General features: G+C 40.0%; 1 protein-coding gene across 1 annotated transcript; it reads left to right on the forward strand.

The window, feature by feature from the left end:
* Positions 1-12,701: 12,701 nt before the first annotated feature.
* Positions 12,702-16,327, forward strand: il1b (interleukin 1, beta). The gene is made up of 7 exons (XM_036529436.1): positions 12,702-12,764; positions 12,880-12,931; positions 13,948-14,002; positions 14,337-14,535; positions 15,002-15,184; positions 15,387-15,523; positions 15,775-16,327. Exons 2-7 carry the CDS (start codon positions 12,888-12,890, stop codon positions 15,991-15,993), a joined length of 837 nt encoding a protein of 278 aa, XP_036385329.1. The 5' UTR covers positions 12,702-12,764; positions 12,880-12,887; the 3' UTR covers positions 15,994-16,327.
* Positions 16,328-18,010: the final 1,683 nt, after the last annotated feature.

Here is an 18,010-nt window from a genome sequence, read left to right on the forward strand (position 1 = left end):
TTGTCTGTCTGAGTGACCTTGTACAGAGAGAGAGAGAGAGAGAGGGGGGTTTGTGAACAATTCTTATTGTCGTCAGTCAGTATTGAGTCTTAGAGGACACTTTCAGGAAAATCTTTTAATATTGAAACGTGTATCTGCATGTGCAGGTTAAGGGCATGTTAATGACATGTCTGTGCTATTTTGATTTTTTTAAATATACAGTATCCATGTATCTTTTTCTTTTTTTAACTGCAGAGCCACAGAGACTTAACAATGTGTTTGGACTCGTTTGCCGTTGAAAACAAGAGTTGCGTTCAGGATACCATTTTAAAACGGGCCCTAATTGTTGTCTTGTCTCAGTAATGTTTTTTTTTCCTTCTTCTCAAAATGTTTAGATTTATTTACAATAATGAATAAGTACTAAGAGAAAATAATTAAATTTGTGATTCCAAGTAGATATTTTTCAGCCGTTTAAATATATTGTATCGTTTGCCCTGCTGTAAAAGTGCATTTATATTGTAACAAAAGAATTGAATGTATACTGTAAATGAATAATCATTACTTGTGCTACTATACTTAAATGGGATAAATTCTGGGGTTTGGAGGTGGTAGAGATTACTGTATATTAATATATAAATATACACACACTTCTATGTATTATAGAGAATATATATTGAAGATGCTAATAGCTGGTAGATAAAGCTTTTGTTTTTCAGGTACAAGGATATAATACTGTTACCAGGGAAAATAAAGTCTAGGTATTATTTTTTACCAGTTTCTTCCTTTGTTCTAGAGTATATGTCATTTGTTGTAGAGTTTCTCATTTTTGTAGAATTTTAGAAGTCCTGTTGTGTGTTACACCATTGCATTTGATTACTTCATAGTAAACTGAATGGTATTTCATCGGGAATAAACAAGCTCATACAAAGTCATTCTTTGTTTCTTTTTTATTATTATTTGTGGCATCATTTTGCGTGCTTCCTCATAATCAATCACTTCATTTTCTTGGCATTGATGCTTTTGAAAATGCAAATTTTTGAATACTGAAGTGTGTTGTCATCTTTCTCCAAGCCCAGTTTTTTGCTGAAACCTGTCCTGATTCTTATCTTTTTTTTCTTTTTTTCAAATAAATGTCTATTTAACAAGAACTCAATTTATTATGCTGGGGAGATCTTGGTTTGAGTTTGCTTTCACACAGGCAGAGGATCGGAGTGGGCCATCCACGCTTTCAGGCCCGCGTCTCCCTTATGAGCACTTCACTTTCCCACTTCATTCCCAGTGTTGGAATGTATAGATTCTGTGCATGAGATCATATGCACAGTATGGGGAAAGGTAGTGCATATATGTACTCTCAGTTGCCTGACCAAGCACAAGCAATGAAGCTTATCGACAAAGACGATTAGGGTACATTGACTCCTCCTTTAGTTGTTTATTTGAATCCGAGAACAAAACAAAAACAAGGGGCAGCCAACGCATTTGCCAGGCTCCATGTGAAATATATCTAAATTGCTGTCCAGACACTGAAGATGATCTCATGAATATGGTCCTTATCCAAGAAAGCTTGCATTACACACATAGATCAATTCACACTGCTGAATTTTTACAGAAGTGATACAGGCTACGCACCTTATTACTCAAGGGTACAAAAAACTGACCCCTCTCTGGGAATTTAGTCTGCAAACCTTTTATTACAAGCCAGACCCCTTAACCATCAGTGAAGTTTGAGTAATTTAAAATGCTCAGTTTACAGTGTCCAAAATCGGTTTTACTTCTTGTATTCACGGGATCCACTGAAAATTAGTTCATGCATTGTGACAGTGGGTGGCGTAAGAGCTCACATAAAAAGCTGTACATAGCACAGGAAAGGGAAAGCTGTAAATTATGTTTAATTTTGTGTTTACACTCATGGAGCTTACGTGCACAAATATTTCACTAGATGATGTGAAGAATGCACCAAAATGTATTGGCAACATATGTTTTTTTTCAGAATCATTTCTTTTCTTGTGGTGCAGTTGTCCTTCACTTTGCAGAATATAGCATTGACTATTCAGATGATCCCTGAAGATTTTATACCCTACACACAATGAACTCTTGAGAGAAACAAATGACTTCAAACACATGAACTGAAGCCGGCACTTTAATCTCAAAGATCTGAATGATCAGTTAGGAGTAAAATGTAATCACTGTACAATTTTAAATGTTTTAGCTATTTAAAGGTAGTCATTTCTTTGTCATTGATGTTTTATAAAGTTTATAATAATTATATAGATATACAATTATAAAGCTATTACTGCTTCATTGCAGGCTCCATTTGCAAAAAAAAAAAAAAAAAAACGCATAATAGAATGGCCGTTTCCCATGGAATTCCCCTTTTATAACGGTTATTTTATTGTGCTTAAAACATTCTCACTTGGGAACTTTTTAGACCACAAAAAACCCCACATAGAAGCAAAAAAGAGAGATAGAGATTAAAAAATTGTCCTGTATATTTTACATATCACTGAGTCTTGGAAAGTGAGTGTTAATCCAGCATATTTTGGCCTCTCTTAAGTAGCTGTCCTTTCTCATGAAATTGTTGAATGGACTGAGATTTAAGTTATTACCACGTTGTGTAAAAAAATATTCTGTGTCTTAACTGGTTTGATGGAGGTTCAGTTTTTTGCCCTCAGTGCAACTCTGCTCATGTAAAATCAAGATCTTAACAAGCAAACAGATTTTACTCCCATGAAAATCCAGGCATTCAACACAAGATGCTTGGCTCCAGCTGTGACACCATGTGCATACTTACGCTTGTGTAGCAGAGAGCTGTAACGAGAGTTAGTGCCCACATCTCAGTTAAAGAAAGTGACATCACCGCATAAAGCCACTGTAATAGAATTTTTAGTTTTCTTTGCGTGGACCTTGGTCTGGATTTCACCAAGCTGTACAAATGGTGAGAACTGCAGTTTACAAGTAGGTCACCTCTGGAGTATGTGATGCAAATAATGTGGGCTGATAATGTCTGTCAGTCATCTGAGGTTGCTGTGGGAGTTTATGGAGGAAACTGAGGCACGATCGAGGCTATGAACACCAGTTACAAAACATGACATCACTGGAACAAGGAGGTAAGCTGGAGAAAGTGCGCTGCATCAGGGACCTGGGTCTTTAGCTCACAAGGCTGATTTTACTTCTCGAAACCCACGTCAGACCTTCTTCCATTATGTTTGCGCTATTAAAAATCAGAGAAGCTCATTTTGCCATTTGACGCCTTTCTGGCTCTGGTGCTTCTCAGATGACACACAAGCCTTGTATCTTAATGGCCAAAAAGCAAAACATGGTAGCCAATACAACTGGCATGTGCTACTCAACATTTTTCAGATTAAAACTCTTCATCAGCAGATGAACAGCATTTAACTTTTATTATGTTTCTCCCCTTCACATAACCTTGTACTGAAATTATAATTAGGCTTATATCACTGCAACAACCTCTGCACTGCCAGAGTGCTGGAGTGCTGGAGTGAAACAAATGCAATCCTCCAACACACTCACATGCAGTAAATGGCATGTTTTCACTGTACAGGTCATGTAGTGAGCCACATTGAAGTGGGCACCAACGGGACAGGCACCACTCCACTAATATCATCTTAGCAATTTAAAGGCACCTAAGATCTTAGTGCCTGAAAGTGGTGAGAGGAGGAAACACCGGCGGACTTACCCACACCTATCCCCAGTGAGACAAAGTCAATTTATACCACTATCACTGTAAGCAGATGACAAGGCCGGTTTCAACCCAGGGCTGCATTGAAAATTAAGCTACTTTTCACCCGCAATAAATTATTTAAACCTTTAATTCAAAATTTTAAGCGTGGCAAGAGATTTGCATAATATTCCTTCAACATTGCCCTTTCAGACATATCTGTCAGGTATGAGTGCATAAGTCCTGTACATCCTTTCAGTCTTTACAGAACAGTCAGCTAACAGTTATGTGCTTTTACTTTCCTGCACCTGCCTTGAATATAGAATGTATCTGGTGTGTTCTTCTGGTGTGCGTGGATATTTATAAGATTCCTAATTAAATGTGCTTTTGTGTGCATAATACATAAGTGGGATTTTCAGAGTTCCTTTTGTTGTTCTGCCACGGAAGGTCAAAGCCTGAACAGGGAGGTTCGAAGAGGAAGTTGGGACTGAGAGGGGAACATGGATGAGGAGGTGAAACCAGCCATGTTTGAGGCACAGACAATGACATGGGTCTCATGCAATGCAGGACATACCAAGAAGAGCCTGTGAACTGTGTGTGACATCAGATGGAATTCTAGAGCAAGAGCTGCATCAGCATTTTCTTTCAGATCTGTGGAAAATCAGACCAATGATTCAAAGAAATGGACGTGACACAGCAATCTGGTTCCAGCACCCACCTTGGAGCAGATATTCTGTGCAAGAGGGCCCTCTGTTATAAAATCTGTTATCTCTTTTGTGGCATTGTGGGTAAAATGTTTTGTGAGTGCGTGTCAGTATGGCTTCTCTCACATTCTCTCCTTGAAGGATTCGAGTCTCTGCTTGTATGCCTTGGCTCTGCGGCCTGAACTCATGTTGGCTTTTTTTCCCCACTGTGGTTCAGCCACTCAGTGAAAGCTGTGGTTAGAATTTCCGAGGGGATTTTCAACAAGTGAAAACAGGTTCCTAGATAACACAATGTATATCAATCAGGTACTGAGGGAATGAGCCAGATTCCCCTTGCCCATGTTATGTTCAACCAACATGGCATGCAAGCTGAAGTATGCCTCTGAAATTTATGAAAGTAAAGTCTTCTAACAACAGGACCATGGGAAAGCCCCTTGATGTCAGCTGGTTATTCCACACCAAAATCACAGGAATGCCCCCAGTATGGAGAGATTCTGGCAAGGTATCTACACTGGTTATGAAACACAGAATAATAAGCCTGGAATTGTATAAAGCCTTAAAACATTCATGTGGGGAGCACACGACCACCACCCCACAAAGAGCCAACAGTGCAAAATTCCCTAACACCACAGACTCTGCTTCCATCAGCATTGCTATTCAAATCCAAGGTGTCCACAAGGATGATTGTCCTGCAAAAGGTGACTCTGTAGACTGATAGCCACCAAGGTAATGACCTTATTGAAAGCAGAACTTGGTCCAATTCCAGTTTTCACAGACACATGATTAAAAAAGGTAAGATTTGAGACCTATGCAGAAAGTACCAACAGCCCTTGATTTTGCTTGAATTTTGAGAGAATCGCCAGTAAACTTGTACCTTTGCACTTTGGTCACAACCCTGAGACTCTAATGGTGCAATCAATACAGAGCTGCAACCCATGTGACGTGCCTTAAATGGTAGCAACAAGTTCTGCCCTTACAAAGCATAGTTAACATAGTAAAATTCTCACACAGATAGGCCTTTGTCCTAGAAGCAATTTCCTACTTTGACATCACTTCCCATATCTGAAATAACACTGTCACGTACATGCAAGCAGAAGGAAGCTGAGCCCAGGAAGTGGTGCATGCTGTGAAAGATTTCCACATTTCGAAACTGTCTATGTCTCATGACGTAGAACAGAGTAAACTCAATCTGTTTGCGTACAACTAATAAAAAAGGCAGTGTCCCTCCAGGAAAGGTGCAGATTATGATGATGAAATAAGAGTGGTGGACTGATTTGTTATTGAATAAAGTGACAGATGTATTGTGCGGACTACAAGCATAAAATACTGGGTTAATCTGATTTTTTCTTGCGTCCATTTCCTTGCTGATTTTCTATGACTCCCTATAGCCCCTCCCAAAAAGCGAAGTGTATTATTACTTTTATTAAGCTTAGCAGTTCAACCAGTTTTGTTTGTTAACAATTTTGAGGAAACATACCAGCTAACACCGTTCAGATCAGGGGTTATTTAACCTTAAATTATGTGCTTTAGATGTCACAGACATTGGCTGTCCAATCTTCAAAACTATGAAAGAATCTCAACCACTCTCACCATAACCTACCCATTTCTCTAATTGTCAGAATAGCAGCAGTCAAAATGACCAAAATACCCAAAATGAATTACATATTTTCAATGACCCCACTCCATTCATCATCCAACTGGTTCCATTTTCTAGATTTCATGATTAACAAATTCTATTGGAAAAATAAAAAAGCCCAGAATTAAATTGGCTACACAACAGGAAAACAACGATCTTTGAGGTCTAGAGGCCCCCAAATTTGGCTACCCCCCCATTAACAATAAAACCCATGGCTGGGAATAGAACAGACAGTAAGCAGAGAGCTGTCAATAAGTGATCTTTTCTCATCCAATAACTAAAAAACAACTGCTTCAAAAACCCAGAAAACCCAGTCAACTGCTCTGACATCTTGGTGAAAAGTCAATAAAGTCATGGGTTACACTTCATCCCTGAACAAATTCACTCTAACATTGCACAGTCCAGACTTCCAAATTCCAAAGAGACCCTTTATTTTCAACTCATGGAAACTACAAGCAATAGCTCTCCTAGAACACACATTTGCAAACAAATGTGTGTTCTAGCAGGGGTGGGGTGTTGAGGGGGTCACATGCATAAACATATATATTATTATATATATATATATATATTATATATATATTATTAAAATCATAATAAACCTGACCTCCAAGGGAGGGGGAAAAATGCTGCAAGACTACGTTCAGCAGTCACGCTGCAAGAAGAAAGAGCAAAAAACTTTTCCTGGTGCTGCTACTGTTTATGACATAGCGTGTGACAGTGATGCAATGCCCTTGGCACTGACGTTGCCAGCAGCATGTTGCTTAACCGCTGTCTCTCCCGCATTGTGGCACGCTTCCTCTAGGCAACATGCCTGGAATCCCCACCCGCCCCGATGGAGTGTCCTCCCTCACTGCCAGATCGCCTTTTAGCGGTCAGGTTGCGCAACAAATAATAATGTTTAATATACGCATGATTAAGAACAAAGGAGGAAGGCCATTCGTTCCATGTTTTTAGCAGACAGAGGCACGGTGCCAGGATAGTGGTAGACACAGCATTGTACTGCTGCAACTGTTGTTGTGCTGTGGGAGGGTGTGGCTGTGAACGACTCCATGGGCTGGAAAAAGGTTGGAACGTGGGTAGAACAGGAAATAGTGAATAGCAATAGGCATGACAAGAACCTGGGAATTCCAAAACGTGATCTATCTGTGTGATATCCTGTCTTTTTAAATATGAGTCACTTTAAGTCAATTAATTGTATAAAATAAAATTGTGATAACCCTGAGCAAATGACTTGGGCAAAATGTTACAGTTTTTGAGTGGATATAGCTATTTTCACACAGGGCACAGGGCAATTAATGTACTGAATAAGGCTATCCACATATACAGAACACCATATAATGTAATTAAATATGGTATTCCTTTAATGACATTAAATGGTCAATTATAAATTATTGGGGCTACAGCCTTGAAATTTCACCTCAACATTTAAAAGATTTATTCAAATGAGCAATTATTCATATTTGAAGGAAAAATAAATCAATTTACCGAGTAATCAAATAGCACAATTAACAAACACAGATAACATTTATGATCAAATACAGTATTCACAAAACAAAATCTAAGTGGCAGTGTAGTAAACAGGTATTGTTAAAGATAATAATAGCATAAATACACTTTGGTATTTAGATTCAGTAGAAGAGAGGCTGAGAGACTTTCATATCTATGTGTTATCCTCAGCTTTTGTCAGTGTTCCTCTATAGTTTGACAAAGCCGGAAGTTTCATCGGGCCAGACCCTCTGGTCTGGCTCCTCATTGTGGGCTGGTGCTAGACACGTCTAGATTCCTTATTATCTCTTCCTCTTTAAACCAGAAGCCTGGCTTCTGCGTGATTGCTTGTAGTTTTCCTTGATTAGACCCACAGACAATGCTCTGAGTCTGGCATAGCTCAGAGTTCCTTTAGCTAAAGCTAAAATTCCTTACAAGTTAAATTACTTTCTTGCTTAAGTTAGATTGCTGCAACAGGGCTGGCACGGCCTCTCTCAGACTCTTCCATTGTGTGCTTAAAACATTTACATTCTAGCCAACTCATTCACGAGATGCCAGTTTCTTGTTCAGGAGACAAAGACGGCACTCACCACCTGGTGGGCTGGGTCCCTAAGTAGACCTAGTAGAAGGAGATCCCTTGAGAAGGTTGGCAAATCTCTCTTCTGTCTTTCGCCTTTCTGGTTGTTGTTTTATATAGGTTGATCACCAGTGGTCACACCTCAGAAAGTGAGATATGTAAGTGAGGATTCTAGTTTAATGTACATGCATTGAAAAAACACAGACAACAAAAATTTGATCTCTCTCTGATGTGGTGCACAGAAACAGGTAACCTCAGACAAGACATTTAAATGTCAGCTTCACTAGTTTGTTAACAATTTGTTTTTCATGGCATATTTTTAGATTCACTTTTTTAGTCACTCCGGATAAGGGTGTATGCTAAATGACAATAATGTAAGGTAATGTAATGTATATGGAAAAAAATGCACAAAAGTACATACACAAGCCCCACCCTAAATAACACACCCTCTATGCGTCTTCAGGAAATTAGCACCAGAAGTCAAGATATAAAATCTCTGCAATTAACCAAACGTAAAACGTATTACAAAGAAAAGAAAAACAAGCACACGCAGTACACAACATAGACAGCATGACAGTAATCACAATATACAATGAGCACAAATAAAAATTACATTTGCACATTTGTTGGAACACGTGGAAAAAAATGTTAACCTCACCAGTCCTCATCAGCCATAAGGTTCCCTGTTCCGGCATGTCTTCCAATGGTGGAAAATCCAGACAACCCCACAATCCATGAAGACAATGCTCTCTGGAATGTGTACGCAGTCGGGTTGGAGTCCTGCCATGAATGCATTAAAAATTCTCACTGCGTTATTGATACAGTACCCGGACTCAGCTGGAGTCTATATGTGTACTGACATAATAATGGATATAACTATATACTTTTTGCAAAATGTAGACCCACTTTCACCCTCCCTCTCTCTTCAAGGCTGTTGTCTAAACTCTCACACCTTAGTTTTATTCCCCCGCCCTCAACAATCAACACACCCCTTAACAATACTTGGAAAAACAACAAAACATGTAAATTGGTAAACACACATTGGATAATTAAACATTCAAATTGGCTGCTGTGAACACAAACATACGGCAACCACCAGAGGCTCCTGTTGTTCCCCCGCCCAAAAAAAAAAATGCTGTAAAATTAAATTAAGTGAACTTAAGGCACCCAATGAACACAGAGTTGTAGACCTGCTGTCTCCACTGCACTAATGAAAGAATTAAAGAAATTAATTGAAGAAAACACAATCACTAAAAGGTATAAACTTCCTTCAGAGGCCTTGCAAACGTAATGAATCAAAAACAGTACAGTTTTTGTTTCATCTGACCTCACGTTTCCTCAGCAGTTCTGATCTTGTCTTGACTTGTCTTGCATATCCGTGCCGAACCAGAGTAATAACAAGGGCATCATCTCTCATTTATTTTATCTGAAACTATATACAAATACTGTAACTTATACAGCTGTCAAGCCCCTTCTGGGAATCAAGCTGAAGTTACTTAACCACAGAGCATGTACCATGTGTGGTATTTGCTTTGCACATATCCGCAAGAAGTAGGACATGACCTATATCAACTTAGACCCTGCAGGTGCAGGTCTCTCTACAAAATCCTGAAAGCTATTCCGAAACCCACATTAGTGCTGTTAGTCCCATCAGCTCCCTCCACCCTTTTCCCGGCTGCAGCTGAAAGGCTGGAGCTTTTCATGAGTCACCTGTGTCTAAAGTACTAGCGCAGCACAAAGCTGGCCTGAGTGGCCTTCATTGCAGACGCCAGCGTTGTGCAATGCCTCTGACAATGAGCAGTGACTTCTCAACTGACAAGTCATCAGATCACATTGTTACCTGCTGTTAACTCTCCAGTAAAGTTCCAGGAAGCTGACAACATCCAGTGCTCGAATTGGTCAGGAAGGCCCTGATCAGCTCATTCTGGTGTGGTGAAGCATTTTGAGCTTTCAGAAGCACATAACATGCAATTTATAAATATATTTTGTATTGTGATTCATTTCTATTCAGGGTGTGCAGAGCCATAGTATATATGCTATTTACAGGCAGCAGTAGGTGGGGGCATTTTGTCCCATCTTTCACAGAAATTAAAAACCATCCACCCCCACATTTTGAAGAAATTAGGCACAAACTAGTCACACTTTCTTCTCCACACCTTTTCTTACCATCTGCAGTGAAGGTGTTGCGCTTTTTACCAGTGGTCAGGTAGTGAGAAACCACACAACTCCCCCTATCGTTCTGTTGTCTCTGACCCTCCACCTGCAGGGAGAGCCAGCCAGGATGCTGCTTTTTGGAATTTCCACACGTGGTTTCCTCTGTTTTTGTTTTACTTTTTCTTTTTCTTTCACTTGAGAAAGTTGAAAACAGCATGGCTTTTCTCCAGGGTGCTACCTGAACTCAGGAACTCAGACGAACAGCTCTGTGGCCATTAAACATGTGTCATTAACTATGAGCGTGAGAGAAGCAGATGAGCCAGTCTCATGCCTAGCAGATTTTCACTGCTGGGCATGTTAGATTAGTCTGTCCCTTAATCTCTTTGAAAGACACGGAGAGCTGGCCATGCAGGTTCTTAGCCCTGATTACAGGGGTTCTTGAAAGGGCTAGAAAGGGCTTGGGTTTCTCCTCCAGCTCAGGTATCAATAGATGATATTAACAATCAAATCGAGTTTTACTTTTGGATGCCATGATTCAATGCCTTCATTGTGTCATTTCCTTCTGAGGTAAATTACATCACATTCAATTACACTGCTGCAAGTACCAACATGCTGTATCTCAACACCATCTAACATGAAAGTGCCAAAGGAGGTGTAAATAGCACAGTCACAGTCACAGTCACAGTCACAGTCGAGTGGGTTAGGTGGTAAGGGGCTGAGTAGGGATGAAGACCAGTATGCACTGACACTCTCCAGGAAAAGGACCTAGAAGGCTAGTCTCTCCAGAACCAACATAAGACTGACTATTTGATAGCCGTTTTCATCCAGAGCTTGGTATTCAATTGGCTCAGCTTTTAGTTAAAGTTTCCCTGCTAAGCTAGGTGCCTGTACTTATGGTGCGGGCCATTCTTGCCTTAACACAACCTTTTTTTTCACTCCTCCACAAATTTTCCATGGTCAAAAGGAAAATGTTGGGTTCCCAGGGAGACAGGAAATATGCTGGGGGGACAGGGCAGAAAGAGGGGTGCAGGTGTGAAAAAAGTTACATATTCCTCATCTTTGTGAGTTAAACAGCAACTGCGGTGTGAGGCAGTCTATCCCAACTGTGCCACATGAAAGGGACGCATGAGTCACAGTGAAAACATTGTTTATCTCCTCAGAGTAAGGGTAATCTGTACCGTCGGACAGATGTCTGACTGCAGCAATATCACCCAGCTCCTCTACACCTGTCAACTATGTGGCCAGAATGACAGCTCACAAAAAAGAATCAGTTAGTAAATACTTTTTGTAAACACATGTACGTGCTGGAGAAGCCGTTGTTCTCACAGTGTCCTCTCAGTGGACCTCAGTGAGTTTCCGGCCCTCTAACTCTCTCCAGCTCTCTCAGGACGGACGTGGACGTGCCTGGTGACATAGTGTGCATTGTCCTGAGGTCCTCTGTGTCAAAACTTTCCTTACAAGAAAGTTATGCAATGTATAAGGAAGTCCTTCCTCTCTCAAGTGCACAGAGTTGCAACATCTGCTGGCTGTATCTCTTTCCTCAGTTGCATTTTTGTCCATCATAAACTTTCATAATCCTGAATTATTTTGTTAGACAGACTGGCAAAATTCCTCTGTATATCTGTAACAAGCTGAAGGGGTTACATCATCCTGGCGCAGCGGCGCCACAGCCACCGATAAACAGTCAGCTTCAACCAAGATCAAACCTGATCTGCAGGTACTAGAAGGGGATTCCCAGCCTTGTTGTGACCTCCTTATTGAATATTCCTATTTACATTGATATTCAGTGTTTTAAAACTGTGCACATTCTGAGAGCCATAATGGTTTAGAAAGAAAAAGGTCCTGAAACCTGGTTTCTCTGAGCCTGAATCCTAACACCTGGATACTTTCGGCAAATGACTGTGTGCTGCAACTCTCCTCTATTTGTCCAGTTTTCCCCTTACCGCCGGAGTGAAATTTTAAAGTAATATATTTTCTCTCATTTCTTGAGTGCCCAAAGTGACTGGAACAGATGTTACTTCAAAACACTATAGACTATACACACACGCACCCCCAGGACAGAGTTCAGGTGCTCAGTTCAGTTATACTTATTTGCTCTGTTACACCTTGTCCTGTATTTTCAATTGATGTTACATCAATTCTTTATTCTTCGGTGACTTTGCGAATGACAAAACTACTACCAACGGTGAAGATGTAAACTGTGGCAATTGTTTTATGTGATCGCTGATTTGACATTTTTACAAGATTTCCTTTATCCAGTTATTTACTCCATTGTGATACACTCACATCTTAAACGAGTGTAAGACGTAATATAAATATGTAAATATAAATATGTATGTAAATATACGTAAATATAATATGAACTGTTATTACAGGAAAAAAATTGATTGTATACACACAACCCTCCTACATCCGGCCGCGTTCTCAGGGAAATTCCCTTCGCGCACTATATAAATGCGCGCAAGGTTCAGAGATGTTCAGAATACAGTTGAGAAATATCTTGACACTACCGAGCAGGAATAGCAGTGTTTTCATTCTATACAAAAACAGCAGGTACCTGTCATTTTTAACGTACTTGAATGGATGGAAAGCTTATACTATTTACAGTTTTTTTGTCTGTAGGTTGATTCCTGCGAGCTTAATGCAATCGTGTTCTCCTTTGTTGTAGGTATAAAGATGATGTGCGATGCGAGCTTCGATCTGTCTCTGGCGTTGGACAGGTAAGATTTTAGTCTTGATCGCTAGAGTTGGATATGACACATATATTAATAATTACAGCCTTTATTCTGATTGCTGACGTAAATTAAGGGTCTAGTTAAGGGTAAAAGATACTTAAATACCTTCTGCACCACGTGCTCATTGAAAAACGTTGCATCGAGTATATAATGCTAATATTTTGTTAGACATTTTCTAAGTTTGTTTCTTGTTTAGACTCAGTGAAAGTGGGGATTTGGTTATAATTGAATCAGGTTGTGATAATTTGCTCCGTGTTAAGTTCTGTGTCTTGGACGAAAAGGAACAGTACTGGCCGGAATGAATTATTGTTGTTCATTTGAACATTCAAAAAATCAAAAGGGGGTAACGAAAGCTTTCATTCGTCCAATTTCCTTACACCGTTGTGGATGCAGAACATCGCATCCAGGATCCAGGAGGGTAGAGCACCTTCCCTCCTATCACTGAATGCGTTTCTCTTCGGGCAAAGCAAAACTTAAAGCTCTATTGCCGATTTTCTTCATGACAATATATTTTTCGGATACCTGATTCAGGATTACATTTCAATTAAAGTATTAGCGGTGAGCGCTGGAAGCACGTATAACATTGCAGAATTAGTAGCTATTTTAATTTGGATGGAGCTCTTGAGCATTACGTTATTAGAAAAAATACTTATGTTCTCGCTGACCCAGTAAGCAAGAAAAAGTCATTGACATCGCTCAGTATGCCGAAGGGCGATTAGCGCATCCGCCTTTTGGCAGGCATAACCCCGAATCCCAAAACTGCTCATCTAATTGCCACATCGCCAAATCGTAATTTGTGGTGAGGTACCACCTAGCTTGCGCTAGATAATTTGGTTTATCTTAATCTTGCTTTGAGTTTGATTTCCATTTAACTTAACTTATCGTTTTGTAACATGAATGTGATTTTTACTATTAATGATTGAAATATAGAATGTAATTGCTAACTCGGAAAATATGTATGGACACATGAATTTAAACATTGGTTTCTTTGGGTTCTGCAGAACTTACATGCCAGACACCATTGAAGTTGAGGCAGGCTGCCACCACGCGGTGAAGGTGAGTCACTGCACCTTTTAGCTTGCCCTCTTTACCAGAGGGGTTCTGAAAATGAACCGGTCTTTTTTTCAGTCTGAAATGTATTCCCTGTCATTACAATCGTGAAAATATACACTTTCCTAAGCGCACATGTCTTAGGCTTTAATCATACAATAAAAATATATCAGTTTATGGATATGTGTATTCTATAACTAATAAAACTTGTTTGGTAAATAATTTATGTTTTTTGTGAACTCTGTAGGCCCAATACAGGAATCATTGCTTCTCATTTCAGTTCAGTGAAGTGGAAGTCTGACTTAGTTTTGTTTCGCTCCTCCTCCTCATGTCCATGCAGAAAGGATCCCTGAGCAGGGGCCAGTCCTGCGACCTCCACGCAGGCCTCGAGCTGGAGGTCTTCTCTCAGCCTCAGAGCATGCGCCATGCCGCCAACCTCATCATTGCCCTGCAAAGGATGAAGAGTGGCCACAGGCTGACAGGCACGGAGTTCAGCGACCATGAGCTGCTGAACATCATGATGGAGAGCATAATGGAGGGTAAGCACATTTCTCTCCCCACCCATTCTCAGTTGACAAAAAGAGGGTGGCATGCAATCCTTGGTTTTTTTTTTGTGTTGTTTTCCAACCTCACGAAGAGCTCACCAGTTCGCTAATCTGAACTCTTGAGTGAATACTCAAGTGCTTGTTGAATTGCGCCCCAGGGTTTTGGAAAGGGGAATACGATTCCCCCCATGACATGGTGTCGGCCCTCCAGTTCGCTCCAGAAAAGATCCATTGGATTAGCCAGAAAAGATTTCTTGGATTAGAGAGCTGCAGAGCAGCTTGTGGCTCCACATTGTAGGCATGATTTTGATTCTTAAATATGTATTTAATGTATTTAATATCTACCAGCTGCTGACAGGAGGACTGCTTGATTTAGCAGAAAGCATGTCTGGTTGCCTTTGTTTCTCACTGACTGGCATTGAGGCCTATGGCTGACCTTCCCCTGTCCCTGCCTCTGCAGAGCATGTGACGGTGAGGGTGCAGGACCCCACCTACAGCAGAACCAGCATGTTCAGGCGGAGCACCATAAACCCAGAGGTGGAGTGCAGTGTGTGCGACCAGTACCAGAAGAGCCTGGTGCTGAACGAGGACGCCCTGGAGCTGACAGCCATGACCCTGCAGGCTGCGGGAATCCACCACAAAGGTAAGCCTGCTCCTAACCCCACTACTGCCTTAACACAATAAGGCCCTACGACCAGCAACTGTTTTGACGAGTTATGCATTTCTTTTCTGTTAATTACATAAGACTAGCTATATGAGACTAATTTAAAGTCAGTCAAATGACCAATAAGTGCATGACAATTTGGAGTGCTCAGACTGACCTCTGACCTCTCTGTCACCTACAGTGCGGCTGAATCTGTCCTCGTACATGGCACACCCCTTATCTGGGAACAGGGGGCAGCCCGTTGCCCTGGCAATCGCTGGCAGGAACCTCTACCTCTCGTGTGCAATGAAGGAAGGCGTGCCTGTTCTACAGCTGGAGGTAAAGGCGCATTTGATTCACTGAATGGTGAACAAGAGATATTGCAAAATACTCTTGCATTCTTACACAGCCATTCTATTCACATAGAGCATTTTTATGTCAGGTTAAGACTTCTTAACTGACTCCCGGGACACAGTAGTTTATGAAGTTCATCTAGCCACCATTTGGCAAGTTGAGGCCCATATGAACATTGAAATGAATAAATGTAAATGACAGCGCTAATGGCTATGATATCCTGCCCTCTCTCTCAGGAGGTCAACAACAAGGAAAAGCTGGATACCATCAACGCTGAGGGGGACACCGCACGCTTCCTGTTCTTCAAGAGGGGCAACGGCCTCTCCATGACAACCTTCGAGTCGGCCAAGTTCTCCGGCTGGTTCATCAGCACCGGGGTCGAGGAGCGCGAGCCGGTCGAGATGTGCACCATGCAGGCAGCCGACCGCCTCACCTCATTCATGGTCAAACAGTGAGGACGGCAACACACCTGAATCAGTATCTCCTTGATTCGTCAACCACAGATTCTCACGGTGTATGTACTGAGTACAGACAGTGAATTCCATCTTCAAGTTGTATTGTCTTTCTTAAGATAGTCAAAATACCCAGCAATGATTGCTGGTGCTTTGATTCTGCACCACTAGATGGCACCCTGTAATACTAATGATCAGTTTTGTCAGGAGACTCATTGCTGCCTGTTCTGGGGAATCTAACAGGAGGTGGCTCTTAAGAAACAGATCTATTGACTTGTCAGTGTGAATGTTTACTGTTTTTTATTTTACTTGTTTGTATCACATATAAGTCTGTGTGCCTAAGACAAATCAATCATAAAAATAATCAAGTGTTGTGTCTGAGCTTTGACCTTTGTACAAAGAGACAAGTAATGTAATACATAATGTATGAAAACATGTAAATGCGAATTCATATTGAATTCTAATTTCAAACATTATTTCTTACCTAATATTATACTTTACGTTGTTGTTTATTTATATTTATATTTATTTGCATTTTTTTGAGATGTTGTGTGATGTAATGTTTCACTGAGTTTTGAGGTTTGTAGTTCTTATGTCAATTTAGCAAAGAAATCATTGTTCAGTGTTATATTAGGAAGTGATTATGTTTTTTGATATAGCTTTAATGTATTATTTAAAAGATTAAATTATACATGCTTCATGTCATCAGATAAAAGAACATTTGATATTCTACATTAAATTTTAATATTTAAATATACTTGTCTAAACCATAACCTTTTGCTTTAGTGCTTTTTCTTTCCTTACAGTGGCCATAAGGTGAATGTTTGTGTTTCTGTTTAAGTTTCAGTCCAGAACACGCAACCTGCACCTCATCCATAAAAACATTGTTGTACACAAAAACTACTCTTTATATATACAACATACACACACACACACGTGTACATGCACACACATATATATGTGTATGTTGTTATCAAACAGCAAGTTTAGGTATTTTGTTATTTTAAATAAAAAGCTAATTAACAAGCTGAATTAGAAAATTGTTTCATGTGTTCAGCAGCAAAATCTCCTTTAGCATATATTATATGTACGCATGTAGCTTATGACAAGCAAAATACTTGATACTTGATTTTTGCCCATGCTTTGAAGCTTCATTAGAATATGGAAAATCTATTACAATGCATGTAACTCTGATAACCGAGGCTCTATTCTGTAGAGAAAGAGAAAGGTGTATGGAATAACCAGAATTGGAATTTTTGTCAATGTCAGTTGTGTCAATTCCAGTTAGGAAGCCACACCTAATGACATCCTGTCAGATCAATCCTTACCTGTTCTAGGTGTCTCTCCCTCAGTCCTGTTATATACCACTATTAACCGGATTCCTTCATACCCTCCAGCAGTGTAACAAATCGAGTGTTATTAAGTTACTTTAAGTTAGATTAGGGTTAGGACAAAGGTAAACAAGCCAACAGAATTGGATAATACTAAAAACAAAACATACTGATCATGTTAAAGTGAGGGCTCATCATTCTCATCTTACAATACACTTACCTCCACATTCTTTGCTGTACCTTTCCATGTAATTGTTGGTTTTCCTATTGTACTTCTTTTTCTATAAATTTATGTTTAATGTTGGCATAACATCAGTTTTTCCTTTGTTCTGTAATTGTCTATGTGACGAAATTAACGAAAAGGACTAAAGATAAGGGTGGATGAAGGAGAAAAAATATGAGGGAGTCTCATTTTATATTTTTTCTCCTTCCTAAATGGAATGGAACTACTATTTACATTATTAACAGTTATTAGTTATTAGACAACAATATGATTTATGTGGTTGAGGTTTTTTCTAATAAGACTTGTATTTTTAATACCTCCACCTGATATGTGTGGACATATTGAGGTGAATACTGGTTTAACAAGATCATCTTTCTTGTAAATGGGATGGGATGGGATTTGTTTTATTTATCTGCCATTAGTCTTGTCTTGTCATGGATCTGACACTGATAACTGTAACATACTG

The sequence above is a fragment of the Megalops cyprinoides genome, chromosome 5, assembly GCF_013368585.1.
Source record: "Megalops cyprinoides isolate fMegCyp1 chromosome 5, fMegCyp1.pri, whole genome shotgun sequence".
NCBI classification, from domain to species: Eukaryota; Metazoa; Chordata; class Actinopteri; order Elopiformes; family Megalopidae; genus Megalops; species Megalops cyprinoides.